The sequence below is a fragment of the Rutilus rutilus genome (genome assembly GCF_951802725.1).
Source record: "Rutilus rutilus genome assembly, chromosome: 8".
Classification (NCBI taxonomy): Eukaryota; Metazoa; Chordata; class Actinopteri; order Cypriniformes; family Leuciscidae; genus Rutilus; species Rutilus rutilus.
In genome coordinates this window covers 12,695,919-12,720,075 of record NC_140222.1, presented here as the reverse complement: position 1 = coordinate 12,720,075, position 24,157 = coordinate 12,695,919, and the positions used below count along the sequence as shown (strand labels likewise).

The 24,157-nt window shown below is 38.1% G+C and overlaps 1 protein-coding gene across 2 annotated transcripts in view; it reads left to right on the top strand.

Annotated features, from left to right (window-relative positions):
- Positions 1-23,732, top strand: part of LOC311294838 (uncharacterized protein) — a 45,269-nt gene extending 21,537 nt beyond the window's left edge. The window contains exons 3-7 of one of the 2 annotated variants that reach the window (XM_084415879.1): positions 7,271-7,621; positions 13,238-13,561; positions 17,176-17,550; positions 20,988-21,100; positions 22,805-23,732. In XM_084415879.1, the coding sequence (XP_084272005.1) occupies positions 7,271-7,621; positions 13,238-13,561; positions 17,176-17,550; positions 20,988-21,100; positions 22,805-22,831 (1,190 nt within the window). In that variant the 3' untranslated portion in view covers positions 22,832-23,732. The remainder of the gene's footprint in view (positions 1-7,270; positions 7,622-13,237; positions 13,562-17,175; positions 17,551-20,987; positions 21,101-22,804) is intronic. The other variant, XM_084415880.1, reaches the window with a different exon arrangement.
- The last annotated feature ends 425 nt before the right edge of the window (positions 23,733-24,157 follow it).

The following is a 24,157-nucleotide window of genomic DNA, read 5'->3' as shown; positions in this document are numbered from 1 at the left end:
GGGTTCTTGGTTTAAACTTCACAGAGTCACGCCGTGTCTGACTCACTAGCCCAGGGCCGTGCACAGACCTTTTGAGGGGCATGTGCTGAAACTAAAAAAAGGGCGCCCCACCTCCCATTTTCAATAACACAAAATAATAGTCTCAAAAGCTTTAGATTTATTCACGATTAATAACAACCATAATAATAATAATATAGATAAACATGTTTTAAGGGCTTCTTTAAACCTAACAGCAACCTTCTGTGAGCCAGGGATGTTGGTCTCTTGAAGGTCTCTTATTCACTACACTTTCTCTAAAATAAGCCAGCAATAAAAAAATAAAATAAAAAATAGTGTGAAAAGTAGGCCTACAGTTGCAGTGAAAAGCATTTCTGAAGGATCACGTGACACTGAAGAGTACTGAACTGGAGTAATGATGCTGAAAATGCAGCTTTGATCACAGAAATAAATTACATTTTAAAATATATTAAAATTGAAAACAGTTATTTTAAATTGTAAAAATATTTCACAATATTACTGTTTTTGCTGTATTTTGGATCAAATAAATGAAGCCTTGGAATGAATTAAATCATGAATTTCATTGTGCATGATACAATATAAAGATTTCACAGTGATCTTCTGTAATGTTTTTTTTAAGTCACTACTACAATATTACTGTAGTAAAACCATGTGAGGACGAGCGGAGAGTATAGAATAGGCTATAGATTAAAAAATTAGCTAGATAATACGTGCATATTAACAGCCTTGAATTAACCATAACATGATTAGTCTAAATGTTAATAAATTAAGTGTATCAGCAATCATAAATCAAAGAAGAAATGTCTTACGTCTTAGAAATATGTTACCTAGGTGACGAGGATCACTCGTAGCTTTGTGTAAGTTCCAGTACGAAACAGCGCGGGGGCGCACCTGTTATTTTTCCGTGGGTAAAAACAAATTATATGTTGTTGTATTACTTATAATCAGTATATAGTTTTTGACCAGCGAATGTGTGCAAATGTGCATTTTTTGTCCGTCATTAAAACGGCGCCGGCGGTACCACATTACATTTTCATCAACAGGTTACAAACTAGTTTGTTGTACCTATATGGGTGCTCAGTTTTTCCTGCTGTAAAATAAATTTGGCCAAAATCGCATTTTATAAAAGATGAAATGCTACTGTATGCACAGGCTATTTAAGTGTCTATGTATTGGCTATGACTAGATGGCAAATGCTAGCCGTACCTCGACGTCCCACATGTCTCAGTGAGTCAGACATCAAATAAATAAAATACTAGCCTTTATAGACATAGTGTTTAGTAGTAGCCTACTTATTCAAACAACAAGATATTTATTTACCCTTCGTAAAACTTCGTTCAGCTGCTGTCTACTGTGCGGCGCCGCTGTGGAACTTCAGGATTCAGTGAATATAGAGGGGGCGGAGTTATCAGCATACTGACAGCTTGAGGATCGAATATTTACACAAGTTCATTTTAAGAACTTTCATTGGCTAAATATTTGTAAAACAGACAGACAGACGTAAATGGTAACCAATAGCATTGATTAAAAAAAAAAAAAAAAAAAAAAACACCACCCAAAAAAGGGCACTTCGGAGTGTAAGGGCAAAAAGGGCATGTGCTCTGCACAGGTTGAGCCCTACCTGTGCACGTGCCTGCACTAGCCTACACTACACAAATAGTTGTGAAATAATTCTGTGACCACACTGCGTCAGGTCTATTCAATTACTTTAGAATTTCCTCAAAATTATAACAACTTCACAATCAGTTTCAAGTACGTTAGAAACATACACATTTATTTCAGTTACTTTAGAAACAACCAATCTAATATAACTCTCCCACCACACTACTTTGGGTTGATTTAAATACTTTAGAATCTTAACAGTATTATTAGAGACCAACACCAAGTTTCAGTTACTTTAGAAACTTTACACTTAAACACTTTGTTTCAGTTACTTTACAAACAACAATCCCAATACAACTCTGCCAACACACTGCTTCGGGCTGATAGTATCTTAAACAAAATCGTACGGAATAGGCTTAAAGGATTAGTTCACTTTCAAAAAAATGTTTAACTGATAATTTACTCACCCTGATGTCATCCAAGATATCCATGTCTTTCTTTCATTGGTCAAAAAGAAATAATTTTTTTTGAGGAAAACATTCCAGGAATTTTCTCCATATAATGGACTTCAGTAGCAACCAAATGTCAGTCTCAATGCAGCTTCAAAGTCTCTACACGATCCCAGTCGAGAAATAAGGGTCTTATTTAGCGAAACGATCGGTCATTTAAAAAAATAAATAAAAAAAAATAACCACAAATGCCCGTCTTGTACCATCTCTGAGATGTGCGACGCATTGCGTCATCACGTTGGAAAGGTCACGCGTCACGTCATCTGTCTAAGTTATTTGTCTGTGTACTCCGGTTCAAAAAGGTAGGAAAGAATGAAAAATTCGTCCAACATCTTTGTTTTAATTTATTATTATTATTATTATTTAATTTTTTTGTGACCTTTCCAACGTGATGACGTAATATGTGGCGCATCTCAGAGATGGTACAAGATGGGCATTTGTGGTATATCAATTTTTTTTTTTTTTTTTTTTTTTAAATGAGCGATCGTTTCGCTAGACAAGACCCTTATTTCTCGACTGGGATCGTGTAGAGACTTTGAAGCTGCATTGAGACGGACATTTGAACCTTCTTTGAACATTGGAATAGTTGGTTGTCATTGAAGTCCATTCTGTGTAGAAAAATACTGGAATGTTTTCCTCAAAAACCTTAATTTATTTTCGACTGAAGAAAGAAAGACATGGATATCTTGGATGACATCGGGTGAGTAAATTATCAGCAATTTTTTTTTTTTAAGTGAACTAATCCCCCTTGCCTGTCAGGGATCACTGGTGATCCCGGATTATTGTTGTTCAAAATGCATTACTCTTCAAAACATCACACTCTTACTTGATCTGGACAAACTCAGCATTATGAGAAAGGTTTAAGACTCCAGCTTCGATATTTGACCACTGTTTATGATTAAACTGGTTTGCAGTAACATTAATTTCTTAATTTATGCCAGGAGTGCAAAATAATTAATCTGTAATGATCGTTATTTTGAATAGAAATCAACACTCACACGACATTCATTCTCGTCTTCTCCGGTTTATTTGTGCTCAAATACATATAATATACAGCATACGACAGGGCTATTAGTCCAATAGTGCGCATATTTGGAGAAATAATGAATAATTATTACATGCTAGTAAAATCGTTCGTCATACAGAATAACATTTGTATTCATTTTCCACTGAATTATGTGATCTGAAGAGCTCAAACAGCGAACGGAGCTAGTTGTGTGTAGGGGTGGGCGGCTCGATCCTGAAGTATCGATACTATCGATACTGACGTGGTATCGAAAAGGATCGATCCTCACATAAAAATATCGATCCAAATGTGTGTTTTTTTTACCAGTAATTTTTTATTAATTTAGCACGCAATTCAGTGCGTAAAATAAGCTTCTAAGTGGAAAAATAAGTGAATGTTAGCGGATAATTGTGTAGGATAGAACTTTTTCTCCTAGTCATCTGGATACAAGACGAAACCAATCAATCACAGAGAGCGTTTGATGCTGGTGCTTCGCTGAGCTTGCAGGTTCACAACCTCAGTGCATTTAGGAAACGAAGCCTTGCTTAGTTGACAGAGAAACAATCGGGAGTTATTTCGCAATAAACAAACCAAAAGTGTACATAACGGTTCAAAAAAGTTGACGTCAGTAAGGACCACACTATGTTAAGATAACAAAACGTAAAATATGTATTATTTAAATGTACTAAAAATTAATTTAAACTAAATAGGTTTTATAGATTAAAGTGATATAGGTCACGAATTTATCACATTATGTTAAAAGGAAACAATGCACATGGACACTAATGAAATAATGTGTGTGTGTGTGTGTGTGTGTGTGTGTGTATAATCATGTTTTGTTTGAAACTGTAATATGTATTAATTTATATAGTAATAAGTGCATGGAGTGCATTGTAAACATTAAGATGAATGAAATTTCACTTAATTAAATTCTACATTTTACTTGTTTGCAATGGATTTTTTAAAGACAATCACCTGTTATCTGCAAGTCTCTGTCCTTGTGAAACCATAGTGAACATTACGTGATACCTTTAAATAACATTCTAGTTTAAGAACAAAAAATACTTCAAAACAACTGCAACACGGTCTTTAACCAAGGTAACGTTAGCCAGAAATATGTTAACAAAGGCAGGCAACGCTGGTTGACCACAATAAACATTAAATACTAGCAGATTTTTATCTTTTAAAAATAACATTGCTGTAACTACATGCACATACTACATTCACATATCAGTGTATTATATACATATTGTAAATCAATTCATTTATTGACTACAAACTAACAAAAATCACAGTTCTCTGCTCTCTAACTCCATCGATTTGAATTGGCGCTGTAGCACTTCCTGGAACTATCTGAGATCTGCGCGAATCACGTGACAAGTAAGCATTTTGAACTTCCGTTGTCGCAACTCTCTCTCTCTATGGCTCTGGTCCAGGATATGCAATCATATTTCTCCAATTCTGGAGACTGTACACTGGCTACCAGTCAGATTGTGACAGACAACACTCTCCATACACTTACAGAGCACAGCTGTTAAAACCACTGGTCTGTAATCCTCAAGCTCCTTATCATGTAGCTTTTTTTGGCATTTGGACAATGGTTCTTTCCTTCCAAGCCACCGCATTTTTTTTGCCTGCCTCTTTTCCTTGTTCCACTAACTTGGCCAAGCATCATTGCATTTTCCAATGAAGCTGTTCGCACCACATGACCGAAGTAGATGAGCTGTATTTTTCACTCAAGTGACATTTCTGGTTTGATGTAGTCCAGGACCTCGCTGTTGGTAACCCTCGTAACCCTCCATATCCTTAAGTACAACACCACATCTCAAAGGCATCAATCCTCTGCTGATCTTTTTTTTTTTTTTCATAGTCCAGGTTTCACATTCATATATTGATATAGGAAACATAATTGCCTGGACTAGCCTGTATTTGGTTGAGAGGTTGATGTCTTTGCTCCTCCAGATTTGTTGCATGCTCAGCATTGCATTAAGTCTTAATGAAATTCTATGCACACCTGAAATAAAGCAGTCACCGGTTTGGTCAATCATAGATCCCAAGAAGCAGAAGTCCTTAACTGACAGTATAGTTTTATATAATTAGTGTAGAAATATGTGAAAGGCTTATAGATCATTTAATATTTATTTAACTTTTATAGACCCCAAATAACATTGTTTAAAATTTCCAGACATAATTAAATGTATTGCTGTCCATTTAAAGGCACACCGTGTAACTTTTCAACCTTCATAATATATTTCCAAGACCCTTGTGATGGTACATCGACTTACAATAGGTTGAATGACACGTCTGCCATAGCCTGACGGGCAGGGCCGGCGATTGCTATAGGCGAACTAGGCGGTTGCCTAGGGCGACAAATGTGTTGGGGGCGCGGACGCACTCTAGTGTCGCCCTATCTACTTCCCATATTAATCATAAAATTAGAACGAAACGCGAAATAAAACATGTTTATTAAACATGATCAAAGGGCAAAAACTCAATCTTGCCTAGGGCAACCAAAGGGCTAGAGCCGGCCCTGCTGACGGGGTCTGTATCGCTTTTACTGGCACTATGTAACTTCAGGGTTCGGGTAGTAACCCGAGCACAAGAAGAACTACAAAATTCGACTGCTTTACGGCATACGTCACTTCCCCCACCACTTCCTCAAATCTGGACGTGAGAGGCTAACCAGCGTTTGTTTTCGGCTTTCGTGCGTATGTTTTTGTCATGGGGGCTGTTTACACCTGGCCACTTCATGCGTTTTCTCAGATCGGATAGCTATCCGATCGACCAGGTGTAAATGCCCTCCGAAACGCATTCGAGACGGATTTGAATCCGATCGCTCAAACCACTTCAGGAGGAGCTCTGAGACGCATTCCAGACGAAACTGGACAAATGTAAATGCATCTGGTTGTTGAAACCACATATGTAAATTGTACTCCTCCCCAAAATGCTAAAAAAAAAAACGTGTGAAAGCGTGTTATAGTCTATGTAATGTAATAGCCAGATATGACGACGCTACTGGAATACGCATCACCGCAGATGAGAAGCTGAGCATCTATTCATCAAGCCAACGTGCAAACTATCGCAAATCAAAGTGAAAGTAAGTCGCAGACGCTTAACACACAATCATCATCATCATCATTAAAAGTAAAGAAATGAAATGATCTTACCAGGGCTGTTACTGCTCTCTCTTATTGCGGTCTTTGATTTTGAAATTTTAGCTGATGATCAATAAAAAAGGGTATTTACGACAGTGCAAGTGTTCCACAGCGACTCTAGGGGTCGCTGTTTGACAAAAACACAATTTCTACACAGTGTGCCTTTAAAATTAAGAGACAATTTAGTCTTTTTGAAGAAAATGCATATTTTAAAACTTCTATAAAGACACTTATATACCCTTGCAATATGGAATAAAAAAGAAACATACAGACAGCACATTCCCATAACCTGACACCAGCTTAGAAGCACACGCAGCACAATAATTATTTAATTTCTGCATTTTTTTTTACATGCTGTCTTAAATAATAGGACAGTTTGTCTTGTGTAGTATTTCTGCATTACAGTATTATAGTTTCTACAAACATATTACATGATGAAAACATAACATAACAACCCATTTTAACCCCTGAGTATAATTATGATAAATATGTAAAATGTGTTTAAAACCAACAAATTTGGACAAATCATCACCTTGGAATTGTAAGGTTCAATCTGACATTTTTGTCGAAATTGAGTTATTCACATATTCTTATTCTGTGACAACTATTTCACATTATAAGTTTAAAACCGCTCAGAATGCAAATAGAACCTTAAAATTCCAAAGTGGTGAAATTTTTCTTTACAGACTGAATGCTCAGGAATAGCTTATTACATTTTTTTTTTTACTTGTTTGACAAACATGACACAAAATATGTTGTTGTTATTCAAAAATTACTAAGCAATATGCATATTTTCCAATGTATTTATACATTATGCTATGAATATTTTTAATGTACATTTTTACTATAAAAAATGAACTATTAATACATCAAATATAAAAAAAAAAAAAAAAAAAAAGGAATGTTTTCATATCTGCAGTTATTTGTTGTTCACTTTCCCCTGAAAAATATCCTCCAGCATCTGTTGGTTTGTGTTTCAGGTGTTTCTGCTGCTGAACGAGATGAAGTGAAGAGAAAGATAGTGAAGGAGGGAGAATCTGTTACTTTATATCCTGGTGTAACAAAAAACACAAATGATGTGATGACGTGGTATTTTAATGACATTTGCATCGCTGAAATCACTGGATGTCTTAGTAATATTTGTACAGTTGAACAGTGTGAAGATCAGAACTTAGAACTCAGAGACAGGCTGAAGGTTGATCATGTGACTGGATCTCTGACCGTCAGAAACACCATAACCACAGACGCTGGATTTTATCATCTAGAGATTAGCAGCAACGGCAGCAGCTTCAGTATCAGCAGCATTAGGAGCTTCAGTCTTACTGTCATTGGTGAGTATCATTTAATTTAACCACTTCCAAACCTTCAGCTAAAAGCACTTTTTTCTCGTAGGCCTATTTCACCTCTGATCTGTTTGTTTCCTAATTTAGCCTCCTTAAGACATTAATTTTCCCTGTTCCACTCCGTATCGCGCACAGTGTCAGTTACCTTGCCAATAAAGCGTGTGCTGCATCTCAATTCACGTACTTGTACTATGCCCTAAAAAGTATGTACTCTTTTTGTGAAGAAAAAGTAGAATGGTCGTGGGTCTTTCATGAGGGTCTTTCATCTTTATAAAAGTTATTGCAGATGGAATATAACACGGATAGCATTAATAAATATTGTTTTTTTTAATCAGGTTAAATTTTGATTAGTCACTCAAACCGCGCGTGATTTTTATTTTCAAATCAGTTAAGCGCAAACCACGCCCCGCAGCGATGACTCGCGTCTATAGTTCGATTTCATTGGTCAACTCTATCACATAGTCATCTGAGGAAAAAAAGTTTAGACATCAGCTAAATGGATCCAATGCTGACAAATGGTAAAATATGCCTGATTGTTTTCAGTGTCATTTTATTAATAGATTTATTTGTAGGTTTCAATTATGATTATAATTTTAACTTATTTTATCTTATGAATTTCTATCTTCCTCAGTGGAGGACTGTTATGTGTTGAAATGTTGGGACCATCTCAGTTAAAATGCGTATTGACGAAATCTCTGCCAGCTTTAAATAGCAGTGGCTAACATTTCTTTTTAATTTAAAGAAATGGTTACCTCTCGGGTACAATTATCATTTCTGCACTCCAAAATGCAAATCACACCTGGACCACACAAGCTTTGAGACGTCATTCAGAATTGCACTGATAGAAGTTTGGGAAGTGAAGGAATGGGTGAAAAAGCTTGGGGAGTCCAAACCAAAACCAAAACCAAACAAGGGACAACGTGTGCTTTTTAAGGTAATTCAATTATTTATATATTTTGCTTTAGTTTGCCAGTAAGAAATGATGGATGGATGGGTGGGTGGGTGGATGGATTTTCATATGCACAGGTAGTCTAAAACAGTATTGTCCACACATTGATCTGATCTCACTATCATGGAGTCCATCTGGGGTTAGATGGAGACTAAAAAAGCTGAGATAGACTAAACCATGTGACAAAATCTCCAATGTCTTCAATGAGAAATCTACCTGTAAATCTAAATAATACAATCTAGAAAAAAAAAAAAAAAAAAAAAAAACAGTTTCATTAGTTAACATTGGTTAACTAAACTTGCTAAAATGAACTAGTAATGAACATTACTTCTGCAGCATTATTAATCTTTGTTTATGTTACTTTTTTACATTCACTGATACATTATTAAAATCAAATATTGTATTTGTTAACATTAGTTAATGCACTGTAGAATAACATGAACAAACAATGAACAGCTGGATTTGTATTAACTAATATTAACAAATACAGTACTGAAATGTATTGTATTGCTCATGGTTAGTTCATGTTAGTTATTAATACACTAACTAATGTTAACAAATGAAACCTGTTGCTGAAAATTATTTATGACATTATTTTTGAAAACATTCTCAATTTACAGCATTTTCTCAGACCAGATCCTATGGACCATACTGTCTGTTTCTGGACTGTTTGTTTTTGGATACAGAAATCTTAGTGGATTATTATAGTTAAGGACAAAATGAAAATTTGGAAATGTAAACTAATATTTCCTATTGGCACACTAATGCGAATTAGATAAATATCTAAATGAAAATCTAACATGCCTAAGACTTTTGCATAGTTCTGTATATTTAAACATCCATATTCTATCTATATCTATCCATAGGCTCATTATAGGTGCCAACACAAAATGTTTGTGCCCGATCAGGCACAGCTAATCAAAGATGGCTCTCAAAAAATACACGCTGTGAGGCTAAAATGGTTTGCACTCTGGTAAAGACTGTAGACAATAGAGGAGGATCTAAGTGGGTTAGCAATATGAAAACTAAATAAAATAAGAGAGGACAATTAGTGAGGGATTGGAGCTGCTGAAGTCCTTATTGACAAAGGATGCCTTTGGAGGGCGAGGTGAGGCACGCCCTTGTTTGTTTGTTATAGATGACTCAAAGGCAGAAAAGGGAGCTATAGCCCAGGGGCCGGTTTCTCAAAGCTATTTTAGACCGGTCTATAGTGTTAGACAAGTCTAAAATTTGCTCATAGACTAGTCTAATGCAAGTTAGACCATTTCACAAAAATAAAGACTGACTTAATTTAGACCATTGGTCAGGCAATGTCCACCTTGGTGGTCCAGGAGCACCACCTTTGGCTCAACATGGCCGATATGCGGGACACCTATAAATATCGTTTCCTGGATACCCCTCGGTCCCAGGTTGGGTTATTCGGCAATGCGGTCGAGAGCTTTCCAACACATCCTGCCCCGGTGGGCCGCTGCTGCCATCACCCGTCTGGCAGCCACAGACCCTCCGTCTGCTCGTCGCTGAGGTTGACCTGCGGTGTCCTCCGCTCCCACTAAGCACCAGCAGCAGCAACCACCTAAGGCTTAGCAGGGAGGTACAGTATGTGTTGGACCACACACTAATTACCCACTCAGGGCCGCTATGCCGTCTGAGGCAGGTCCCTGCATTCCGCCGCGCTGCCCCACCCCAGGTACGTCTGTGGTGCCGTGGTACCCCAGACACGTTGCACTGCCAGCTGTTTTACTCCCTAACCGAGGGGACCCTCGGCACGGATGCACTGGCACACAGCTGGCACCGGGGTCTTCGCAAATATGCATTTCAGCCAGTGAGCCTTCTTGCACAGACCCTGTGCAAAGTCAGGGAGGACAAGGAGCAGGTCTTGCTTGTTTTGCCGTATTGGCCCAACCGAACCTGGTTCTTGGAACTAGTGCTCCTCGCGACAGCCCCTCCCTGGCCCATTCCTCTGAGAGAGGACCTGCTCTCTCAGAGACGGGGCACCTATGGCACCTGTGTTCTAACCTCTGGAAACTCCATGTCTTGTCCCTGGACGGGACACGGAGGTTCTAGGTGACCAACTCCATGCGGTAGTTGACACCATCACTTGAAGTGGAACCTGTTCGTCGAGTGGTGTTCTTCTCAGCAGGAGAACCCCCGAAACTTGCTCGATTAGAGCCGTGCTTTCCTTCCTGCAAAAAAGGTTGGAGTGAAGGCTGTCTCCCTCCACCCTCAAAGTGTATGTTGCCGTGATTGCCGTAAATCACAATGCAGTTGAAGGTACTGTAAGTCGTTGGGAAAGCACGACCTGATCGTCAGGTTCCTGAGTGAATCTGCCTCGCCTGCTCTCTATACCCTCTTGGGATTTGTCTCTGGTCCTTTCGACACTTCAGAGACCACCCCTTGAGCCCCTGCAATCAGAGGAGTTAAAAATCCTGTCCTGTAAGACAGTTCTCCTGGTTGCATTGGCCTCCATCAAGAGGGTAGGGGACCTGCATGCATTTTCGGTCGACGAATCGTGCCTAGAATTCGGCCCGAATAACTCACATGATCCTGAGACCAAATTCGCACTCGTCCTCTGAGAGACGTGGCTTTCTGTGCGCGCACTTGGCAGTGTACACTAGCAGAGTGTTAAATCATGCTAGCAGTGTGCTATTTCATGCCAGAAACATAACAATGTGCTAAATCATGTTAGAAACATGTTAGCAATTTGTTAAAAATCGCTAGCACCATGCTAAATCATGTTAGCAATGTGTTAGATCATGTTAGCAACATTTTATTGACTTCTCTGAGTAAAACCTTCAAACTTCAAGTTTTTTTAAAGTTATTTCAAACTTTCAGGCTTTGTCAAGCTGTAAGACTTGAGAAATTAAATAAATGCCAGGCAGTCTACTTGAGGCCCTGGGAGGACAAAGGACCTCTCTGGAAATCAACATTTGAACTCCCCCTTGTGCAGAGACGAAAGTCTCACCTCCGAGTCATCCTAATCTACATTTCATTCCCTCTTCCCTCACCCTCTCTCTATCATGCTCAGATCACCTGAATTCACCTAAGAAAATATATAGTTTAATGTGAATGATTATCACTGAGTATTATACATGTTTGGTATCATTTGAAATGTCACAGTGCGACTGGTACAAATGTCTCATTTCCAAATAAGTAAAACAAAAGGTAATACGGTTTTTAAGAGTTTAGAGATAACTGGCACACAAAGGAAGGTGGTCTCCTGGCAAATGGTCTCCAAACCCCCAAAAGGTGTAACCTCTGAATGCAAATTTCCATTGTTAGCAGATGTTTCCAGGTGAAAGAGGTTCTGTCTATATAATGGAATGCAGCAAAAGGCTCTTGGCCGTTTTGTAACTCAAGTTGGCCCATGATGCTAAGAGTGACCAAAATTCTTAGCATCATGTATTTTAACCCTTTCACACGTAAGTTTAAAATATTCTGGCTAACCCCCCAGCGTGAGTTTTTCAAGGCGACCGTTATTTAGACCGTGTTACTTTATGGTTTCCATGGTGACGTGTCATTGCTTGTCACGTGACACACCGCAGCAGCAACAGGGCTGAATGAATGATGATCTGCTTTTATGTCATTTTTCCTTTATTCAAAATATTCACAAATTTGTTAGCTATGGCATGAAATATCTGATATTCCGATTGTCAAATATATGCAAGTGGAAGTGTTTTGTTGTTTAAACACCTTTATAACGATCGCGTTAGTTGAGCTGTATGCCGCCATGTTAGTTTGTGCCGCAGAATGCAGTTCAGAGAATCGGATCTGTTGGATTTACAACACGTGAATTTATCCACTTCTCCCTAAATACATAAAAGTAAGTGGCTGGTGAACTGGGAGAAGAATAGAGTAAACTTTAAAGTTACTTACACAATGTGTATCTGATATGAATAAAACGTGTCTAAATAATGGATATCATTATTTAGACATTATTTATATATCATTATTATTATTATGGATATCTAAATCCATAGACATCAGTGTGTATTTTATAAACTGTAAATGTATTATTTTTTTAGTACTTATGTGAATTTATATGTCTAAAACCTAAAATAAACATTATGTGGTTGAAAACATTTGCAAACAGTTGTGATATATGACAGCTCTGAGCGCGCCTGTCTCTGGCTCAGCGCCAGCCAACGCGCGAAAGCACATTTGAATTTAGCAGTTGATCACGTGATGTGTGTGATCACACCGGTGTGATCGTACGCTCCAGGGACTAGCCTTGACTGATCACACCGGTGTGATCGTACGTGCGAAAGGGTTAATGTCGGGTTCGCATCTCTTCTCTTTAATCCAGAGCTTTTGATGTTTTGTATTGATTATCTTTGAATTGATTATGTAATTGGCATGATACATTTACCTGACATAATAAATTGATTAAGAACATTTGATTATTCTAACTGACATCGACATTATTTTCATTAAAGAGTTAAAAAGAATATTAAAACATTCGCTCACTTTTAATGATGCAAGGATATCATTAAAACCTTTTCATTTATGGAGTCAGATGAAATAACGAGAAAATACATTATGAGAAAATGTATTGCATTTAATCAAAAAATACTTTGCCACAAGAAAAGACAGTAACACATAGAGAACATTTGTCATAAAACCGTTCTCGTCTAGTTCACTGTTAATTTTTTCTTCAGGTGTTTTCGGAGTTGAGACTGATGGAGAGTCGGTGTCAGTGATGGAGGGAGATACTGTCACTCTAAACACTGGTGTTAAAAAAACCCAAGACAACACAATTAAATGGTTTTTTAATGGCACTCGCATAGCTCAAATCAATGGAAATCTTAATAGGATTTTTCCAGATGATGAGTATGTTGAGAGATTTGCAGACAGACTGGAGCTGCATCATCAGACTGGATCTCTGACCATCATAAACATCAGAACCACAGACCTTGGTGTTTATAAACTACAGATAATCAACAGCAAAATCAGTGAAAAGATCTTCAGTGTTTCTGTCTTTGGTGAGTCTATTAATGATTGTTTAAAGTCAGGTTTTGTACATATAAACCACATAATGTGTTTATTATAGCACAATGAGCTTTTTTATTCTACTACATACATATTTATTATAATTATATCAAAATCATAATTGTCAGATATTTATACTGTAGTAATTATTAATGTTGATTACATTTACATCAAGATATTTTCCTGTAGGCAGAAACATCATGCCGTATTTTATAGTCAGCAGCTATTTATACTTGTAAAGTGTTAAAAAGCCTCTAAACGGTTACTGGTTGTGCCAAGAATAAATAGCAACAAATAGCATTTTGTTTACACTAAGTGCAAATAATGATAGATGTCAATACATGCTCTCTCAATCACTCTTTCTTCTTCTCCCTGTCTCCTTATCTTGCCCTGTCTCTTCCCCTCCTGAAGCTGAGCTTTGACTGATAGTCTTTTCATTTTCATGTGAAGAAAGTAAACGTAGGGTCAACTGATATTTATGTGTTTTATGATTATTATTATTTATTTTTTTGTAAGGAATGATGTAGATCTTGCCGGATGTTATCGCAGAATAAACCCTGACAGGGTGATCAGGTGATCAGAATAAATTTCTAGCTTGGAGCCCTTCCCTGGACAGCACGCCAAATAGGCATAAATTACTAAATCTTATTTCATGTACGTGTTAACTCGTCAAAGTAGAGTTAATACCATATTAGGAAATAATTTTACTACCTTAATTATAATCACCTTGGAAAAATACAGAGGTCCGGACCTCGGTGACCTCATTGCTGACTACGGCCATGGAGTAGTGGGCAGAGTTAGTGTGAATAACCTTTGCCAACAGCTTTGACCACATGCACTTAGTGTAGACACACTCTGTATATTGTTTATGTAGGCTAAGGGTTCAAAATGTATACTAACCCACTTAAATGTATAATATGAAAGCTTGTTTCCACCACAGAAAAAAATAGAATAAACAAGGTAATTGTGACATTACATTTACATTTTCATTTAATAATTTAGCAGACGGAGAGGAGTGACGTGCTCTCTTTGGCTCGTTAAAGACCACTCTAGCTGAAGCATTCTGGATCAGTTGCAGAGGTTTGACAGTGCAAGCTGGAAGACCAGCCAAGAGAGCATTACAATAGTCCAGTCTGAATAGAACAAGTGCTTGGACAAGGACAATGTTGTATAAGGCAAATCTGCAGGACCGGGGAGTTCTAGCAATGTGGTCTGCTAAGTTCAATTGATCATCATTCACAACTCCGAGGTTCCTGGCTGACCTTGATGGAAATTATGGGTGATGTACCTAGCTGAATGGAGAAGTTGTGGTGTAGTGTTGGGTCTTAGACACCTCACCCCTCCACGACACCCTAACGTACCAGGTATGACTTTAACCATTGGAGTGCGTTTCCCGAGATGCCCTTAGTCTTTAGGATTGACAGGAGGATCTGGTGGTTACCTGTGTCAAACGCAGCAGACAGATCCAGCAGGATGAGAACTGAAGCTTTGTAAGCTGCTCTTGCTAGTCTCAGAGCTTCAATTACCAAGAGCAGGGCCGTCTCAGTTGAGTGTCCACTTTTGAAACCTGACTGGTTGTTGTCAAGGGGGTTGTTCTGTGTAAGAAAGGCAGAGATCTGGTTGAAAACCACTCGTTCAAGTGTTTTCGCGACGAATGAAAGAAGAGATACCGGTCTGTAATTTTCCAGATGTGCTGGATTTAGAGTGGGTTTCTTAAGCAGTGGGGTTACCCAAGCCTGCTTAAATCCTGTGGTAAAGGTACCAGTGTGAAGAGAGGAGTTGATGATGTCCGTGAGTGTGGGTACAACTAAGGAAGAAATGGCTTGAAGTAGATGAGTGGGAATAGGATCACGTGGACAGGTAGTAGGGCTGGGCGATATATCGGATGATATTGTTATGCACATCTCGTCAGTAAAGCCGGTTCCTTGATTAGTAGTAAATCGCCATCACCTGCCTTCAGATGGAGCGGCATTTACTACACAGAGCCGTAGTTCACTGACAACCGGGGCAATTTCCCCTTCATTATCACGGACGTATCGTCTGCGATAATTAATGCGATATGGCTCAGCTTGTCAGTGAACTACGTCAGTCTTACTGACGAGATGCGCATAACAATGTCATCCGATATATTGCCCAGCCCTAACAGGTAGTAGGGCAATTGGAAAAGAGGAGTTAGGAGACTTCTGCCTCTGAGAGCAGAGAGAAGGAGGGGGGAGAATGTGTGTTATCTGTTAAGATGTATTTGTCAGTTTGTGTTGTGGCAAATTGGCCGTTGATAGTGTTTTTTGAATTTATGAAGTGTGGCAAAATAGTCAGCTGTTAGGGTTGATGAAGGAGGAGGAGGAGGAGTGTTGAGAAGAGAGGAGAAGAGAAGGTTTTGAAAAGGGTCCGAGATTCAGAAGAATTGTATAAAAAAATTGAGATAGTAAGTCATTTTAGCAATTAGACATTAGCAGAGATGGAAGAGAGGAGGGATTGATAAAGATCAAGGTCAGTAGGATCTTTCGATGTGCGCCACTACTTCTCTGCAGCATTGAGTTTAGAACGATGTTCGCGAAGAACATCAGACAACCAGGGGACAGAGGTGGTGGGGCAAATCAAAAGATCCTACTTTGGTCTTTATCAACTTTTTGTCTGTTTCAATTCTTACTTTTTTTGTGAGATATAAACTTGTGAGTTATAAGTTCAGAATTGCGGGATTTGAAGTCACATCTGAATTGAGAATTGAACAGAACAGAACTCTGACCAGAATTGCAAGGTTAAATCTCGCAATTTGGAGAAAAAAGTCAGCTAGCAATTCTGACAACTTTGAGTTTATATCTAGCAGTTCTGACTTGATAACTTTCAATTGCAACTTTATATGTTGCCATTCGGAGGAAAAAAATCTGAAATACAAGAAATAAACTTCCAATGGTGAGGGAAAAAGTCAGAATTGTGAGTTTATATTTTGACTTTATTTCTCATTAACTAATTTCAACTTTTTAATCTTGCAATTCAGTTATAAAGTCAGATAAAAATAAAAAGATAAAGTCTCGATTACCTTTTTTTTTTTTTCTGTGGTGAAAACAAGCTTCCAATAGATACTCCACCCAAATTTTTTAATTTTCTCAGCTACTTGTCTCAGAATGTCAGCATGTAGTGAAGCTAGATGTAAATTAATTGTGAAACTCGTGCAAAAACTAATATGGAAACACAGAGGACCTTCACTTCTTGTGAGAGCTTCACAGCCCACTAACGTCACGCTTTGACGAATGTGAACTCAACCCTTCCATGAACCCGCGTATGACAGTTGGCCAAAAGTGTCTGTTTATAGTTAAAATTTTAAATATTAGTATTTTTGTCACAAACCAATCATTTCGCTTCAGAAGACATCGATTCATCAACTAGGATCATATGGATTACCGTAATGTTTGTTTTACATGGTTTTTGAAACGTCAAATTGAGGGTGCGTAAACTTGCATTGTATGAACTCACAGAGATGGATTTTTCAAAAAAATCTCCATTTGTCCAAAAATGTGTTTATATGCAACTACTTTCACTTTCATCTCTACAGTTCTTTCTTGATTCAGCAAATATATCCTCTAGCTGCTGTTGGATTGTGTTGCAGATGTTCCTGGTAAAGAAAGAGATACAATGAAGACAGAGTCAGTGATGGAGGGAGAATCTGTCACTTTAGATCCTGGTGTAATAAATCACCCAATCGACTTGATGACATGGTATTTTAATGATGCTTGCATCGTGGAAATCACTGAAGATCTCAGTAAGATCTGTACAGATGCTCAGTGGGAACATGCTGATGGACGATTCAGAAACAGACTGAAGGTGAATCATCAAACTGGATCTCTGACCATCACAAACACCAGAATCACAGATGCTGGACTCTATAAACTGGAGATAAACAGCAGCAGTAGCAGCATCCGTCGTCGTCGCAGCAGCAACATCAGCTTCAGCTGCTTTAAGAGCTTCAGTGTTGCTGTCATTGGTTGCGTATATCATTTAATTCATTTAAATTATGCATGTTTGTTCAGTATTACTAAATCAACCCTGTATTTATTGTATTGTATTTATTGTGATCTGTTTGGGGGGAAATTCATTTTAAAGGGTCAGTGCACCCCAAAATGAAAAAGTAGTCATTAGTTATTCACCCTCATGTTGTTCCAAACCTGTGAGACTTTCGTTCATTCTTGGAACACAAATAAAGATATTTTTATTTAAATCTGAGAGGTTTCTGTTACTCCATTAAGAGTCTTTGCAACTTTCAATTTGATGCTTCTAAAAGGTCATAAAGAGATCATAAAACTAATTCATATCATGAGTGATTTAGTCAAAATATTCTAAATATAAACATTGATCAGTGCTCAACTGTACCTGTTTGACGTGCTAGAATGAACCTCATTGGTTCTTGCTGAAGCTCAAACGTGCTGCGTAACACGAGAATGAACCTCATTCCGTTTACCATATCTGATGTGCGGTGATGATAGATAAAAGTCTAAATTCAATCTGTTCTTAAAGGGATAGTTCACCCAAAAATGAAAATTCTGTCAGTAATTACTCACCTACATGTTGTTCCAACCGTGTAAGAATAGAATAGAATAGAATCGGGCATTTATATAGCGCTTTCATATGTACTACTGTACACCCAAAGCGCTTTACAATCATGTCAGGGGATCTCTCCTCAACCACCACCAGTGTGTAGCATCCACTTGGATGATGCGACGGCAGCCACAGTACAACGGCGCCAGTGTGCTCACCACACACCGGATATAGGTGGAGAGAGGAGAGAGAGTGATAGAGCCAATTCAATGTAAGGGGATTATTAGGAGGCCATGATTGGTAAGGGCCAATGGTGTGTGGCCATGACACCGGGGTTACACCCCTACTCTTTACGAGAAATGCCATGGGATTTTTAATGACCACAGAGAGTCAGGACCTCGGTTTAACGTCTCATCCGAAGGACGGTGCTCTTTGACAGTATAGTGTCCCCGTCACTACACTGGGGCATTAGGACCCACACAGACCACAGGGTGAGCACCCCCTGCTGGCCTCACTAACACCTCTTCCAGCAGCAACCTGGTTTTCTCAGGAGGTCTCCCATCCAGGTACTAACCAGGCTCAGCCCTGCTTAGCTTCAGTGGGCAACCAGTCTTGGGCTACAGGGTGATATGGCTGCTGGCTATTAAGGTGTAAGACCTTCGTTCATCTTCGGAACACAAATTAAGATATTTTTGCCTTGTCTCACTCCTCCGTAGGCTGCTAGGTGGCCCAAACTTGCTGGCCCAGAAAAGTTATTAAAGAGATCGTTAATATAGTCCAAGTGACTACAGTGGCTCAATCTTAAGTATATCAAGCGACGAGAATACTTTTTGTGCGCAAAAACAAACAAAAATAACGACATTATTCCACTATTCATTTCCTTCTCTCTGGGCCTCGTAGTGTTTTTGCGCTGCGCGTCTGTGTTGCACGTAATCACGCATCACACACATGACCAGCGTCGGCCAATAGTGAGCCTACGTGGTGACGTGTAACACAGACGCGCTGCGCAAAAACACTACACGAACCAACTAGAGGTCGAGAGAGAAGGAAATGAATAGTAGAATAAAGTCGTTATTTTTGTTTGTTTTTGCGCACAAAAAGTATTCTCGTCGCTTGATATACTTAAGATTGAGCCACTGTAGCCACTTGGACTATATTAACGATCTCTTTAATAACTTTTCTGGGCCAGCAAGTTTGGGCCACCTAGCAGCCTATGTAGGAGTGAGACAAGGCTCAGATTTCATCAAAAATATCTTAATTTGTGTTCCGAAGATGAACGAAGGTCTTACGCGGTTGGAACAACATGAGGGTGAGTAATTACTGACAGAATTTTCATTTTTAGGTGAACTATCCCTTTAATGTGAAGTCATCGAGTTTCTTCAGAACATTTGGACTAAACCACTCAATATGGATAAGTTTTACAATCTCTTTATGAACTTTTTGAAGTATCAAAGTGTCAGTTGTGTAGCTGTCAATGGAGGGATAGAAATCATTCCTATTTCATTAAAAATATCTTCATTTGTGTTTCAAAGATGAATGAAAGTCTTGCGGGTTTTTAACGACATGAGGGTGAGCACTATTATTAAAATTTCACACTAAATTTGGTAAAAAATTTAATTTCAATAACTCAGTAGCATTGTTTTTCAGTGAAATCTGCTGTTTCCTGGCAAAATCACAGTGCTGTGATGCTTTTTTAACCCTCTGGTGCTCTTCGCGTGTCGTTTTTTTTATTTGAATGAAATGAATGTACTATATATTAGTTGAAAATGTAAAAAAAAAATGTATGGTTCTAATTATTATTTTTTTTTTTTTTTTTTTTGCTGTATTTATAATCCATTTATTTACTTGTTTATTCATTTATCCATTTATTCACTTAAAGATATAGCGGAGGATTTTTTACTTCCGGGTGGATCACCTATACTATTGGTCCTCCTCATTGTCAATCATTCTGGTGAATCAATCAAACTTATTCAAAAAGTGGAGAGGGCGGGTCTTATCTAAAATTCGGAAAGATCCTCCACTAGACCTTTAAATTTCCAACTTAAACTGTCGTAAATCTTGAATGCGTTAGAGCACAGACTTAAGTTTGATCTCTTTTCAAAGATGACAGTGGCAGATTGCTGAAGTGAAATTTTTTTTTTTAATTGAACGTAAAAAAAAGTTACAGAATTTTACGTTTATTGTTATGAAAAATGTGCAAAAATATTTCCAATTTTTATATTAAATATATATTTTCAAAAACATGTTTTACTCTTAGCTTTTTAAAATGAGCTTTTAGAACGATTTTATTTGGCCGCAGTACCAAAAGTTTTCACTTGGTGAAATTAGAGGAGTACAAGTGTGACGGTTCGAATCATGTCCATGATTTTTGAAGTGCCAAAACCTTTACCTTTAGTTTCGTACCATTTTGATGAAAAAATAAATAAAAAAATTGCAGAAGATCACCAGAGGGTAGCTGTTCTTCAAAAAACATTTATCAGTTCAATCAATATCAAACAACTGTGATCCACGTAGAAATGTGTAAACATCTATTTAAAATATCAGTAAAGTTGATTGTCTACGGAGCCCCTTAAGAACATGGTGATGGGGAAAAAAATATGACATGGGAGAAAAAATGTAGTTAGATCCTTTTGCATTCTCTCACAAATGTTTGCAAAACATTTGAGTTCTTTGTGAGCAAACGCAGTGTTTCTCAGTGGAAAGCAAACGTTTTTGCGAGCAAAAGCAAAGTTTATTGGGGGTCCGCAAAACTTCTGTGGAAAGCAAAAGCATTTAAATATATTGTTTCCTCCCATCTAATATTTTTTCATCAGCATGTCCCTTTAGGGGTTCAATAATTATGAGTCGATCTCTAGTGATTATGTATGTCTGTCTTTACTGTTACAGAATCCAGTCAGTCTGTAGCAGTAATATGTGCTGGTGTTGGTGTTCTTCTGCTGGTTTCTGCAGCTGTTACTGCTGGTTTGATTTACTGGCGATCTACTGAACCAGGACAAAATGCAAGTATCACATACATACAGCTGAATTAAAAATAAATATGAGATTGTACATCAGTTTAAAAATCAGCATAAATGTAATTCACATGTATAAAATAAAACAATATGGGCGTATATTTACTAGAAGCTTGCGCCAGAGCAAACCCTCTACCTTTAATGGCTCGTTTCCAGCGAGCGGTACGGTACACTAAAGTACAGTACGGTTTGCAATTATTTTCCGTTTTGATTGTCAGAAGTTGTGACTGGTACCAAAAACTCGATCTGTACCATACCTTTTTTGGGACCTCCCGTTGAGGTAGCTAGCACAGGGCTGCGTTCAGCCCCGACAAAACGTTGCACAACGTTTTTTAAACAGAAACGGTGATGCGTTGAACACACTGTTCTGATGACGCAAGAGTTGCAACTATGGCAGCGGAGAAGGCCATTCTTTGTGTTCTTTGTGAAGAATTTTCGGAGCCTTATGAAGTTGGTATAAATATGTGTTTAATACTACAAAATATGCCCGATGTTACAGTTACTGCACTTGCTGCCCAGAACAAAAGAGAACATCCCAATCGAGTGAAGGGATTTGTGGAAACTGAAATGGAAGCACACATCTTACCTAATTCAGACTAAAACACATCTATTTAGCCTCACAAACTGACTTTATTTGTAGGTCATACTGTTTTAATTCCCTGTATTTTCTTTCTCATTTTTAGGAAAAGCACTTAATTACCATTGTTTATTTCTATACCAATACACTTGCAATGAAGCTAAAAATATAAACAACTACATCATTATGTTGATATCCTATATTTTTACAATAAAACTTTCGACAAACATGTCTTCTAATATCCTCAGTTTTTGCGTATACCGAGCTGCATCAAACACATTTGTAAATTACTTTTCTTGAACCCATTGTGCGAGTTCACTTTAATACCGCGTGCTTTATATAGCCTACATGTTGCTGCTGATTGGACTGCAGTTCTGACACACCCACCAAACAAGAGAAAACGTATCTCAAACCTCGTTGCACACCGGTGCACGCCCTTTCCAGGAAACATGACGTTCAACCCGGTAACCGTAGCAAAACATTGCGCACCGTTTTGAACTTGAACATGCCCCAGTAGTCCGGTACCTAAAGGGTGGAGCTAGACTCACTGCAGAACGTTTATTGGTTGACAGCGAATAAAGGGTGGAGCAAGACTAACTGCAGAACATTGATTGGTTGACAGAGAATAAAGGGTGGAGCTAGACTTACTGCAGAACGTTGATTGGTTGACAGAGAATAAAGGGTGGAGCAAGACTAACTGCAGAACGTTGATTGGTCGACAGAGAATAAAGGGTGGAGCAAGACTAACTTCAGAACGTTGATTGGTTGACAGAGAATAAAGAGTGGAGCCAGACTCAGAGCAGAATGTTGATTGGTTGACAGAGAATAAAGAGTGGAGCCAGACTCAGAGCAGAATGTTGATTGGTTGACAGAGAATAAAGGGTGGAGCTAGACTTACTGAAAAACGTTGATTGGTTGACAGAGAATAAAGAGTGGAGCTAGACTCAGAGCAGAACGTTGATTGGTTGACAGATAATAAAGGGTGGAGCTAAACTCACTGCAGAACGTTGATTGGTTGACAGAGAATAAAAGGTGGAGCTAGACTCAGAGCAGAACGTTGATTGGTTTTCGATTGAAAAAACACATTTGTCTTCTGTGAATCTGTTTTCTTACAGAACATTGATGCTGGAGACATGCCCTAATAAGGCTGAGAATCCATTGATGACTGTTGCCAATGAACCGTCCCCTAATCCAACGGAGGCTGCCAGTGTGACATCAATATAGCATTAATTATTATTTTGATTCTTTGAACATGGAGAGAAGATGAGAAAGCTTAAACTCACATAGAAACAGTGTCACGATAGCAAGATTTCGGTAGTCAACAAACTACTAGTAAACAATGTAATTATGCCAAAGTGTACTGTATTTTAGTAAGAAGTCTTTATGACCAAGAAGTAAATTACTAATCTTACACAGTGTTATACTACAATACTCAAGCACACAACATGCGCACAAATATGCATGCAAGTCAAACAACATGAATTAATTCTGCATGACTGCATGACTCCTCTATTCTCAGTCTATCTGATTTCTACAAAGCCCCTCTTCTGAAAATCCCAAAGTGGTCTGATTGGCCAGCTGACCTAGTGCATTATGATTGGCCAAACACCTCAAGCTTGTGTCAGAAGTCTAATGCCACCATAATCTCGAGCTTCAGCTTCCATGTCTTTTAAAGCATTTGTAAACACAGTTAGTCCATAAAATGTGGCGTACACAAGCCAAACTTCGCATTGTACTGCTCAGGAACAGCATCGTTAATTAATCTGGATTACTAATACTGAATACTAATGTCATCCATTTTTGAAAGGCCCAACAAAAGGACTTTGCTTTTGCAACACATAGCATCTCCACGACATTACATGATAACACTACAATTCACTTGAGCTTCATCTTCTCTCTTTGTTTATGCTTTTGGGTGAGCATCATGCTAATATTTGCACATTGTGACATAGACGTTGGAGAAATTAATGTCTGGACTTTGATATAGGCAGGATCAGTATTCTATGTTAATAGAATAAATCACTTTTTGGGAGATTACACTCTAAAAAGTTTAACTATTATTTACTAAGTAAATCTGAGTAACTGCATTTACATTAACAAATACCATTGAGTAGAAATAATTTAACATTTAAGCATTTAAAAAACAATATTTATGTTTTAACTGTTTTTATTTTTGAGTAATATTAACTTTTTTATTTCCTCTAAACCTTTGTAAAATAGTATTCCATACAACCACCAGTATACAGTACATGACATTGGCCTTTATTGTCGATGAGTACAGCAATATGGCATAGTTTACACTGTTTTAACATGTATACAATATTGCCTACATTTAAACTCATTTAACAAACATTTTAGAAGTAAAAATGAAACATTTAAACATTCAGGTAGCCTAATTCAAGTGTAATCAACCAGTCTGTTATCCAATTTCCACCGGATCAACGCTGGTTCTCGCGCCGGAGACGGAC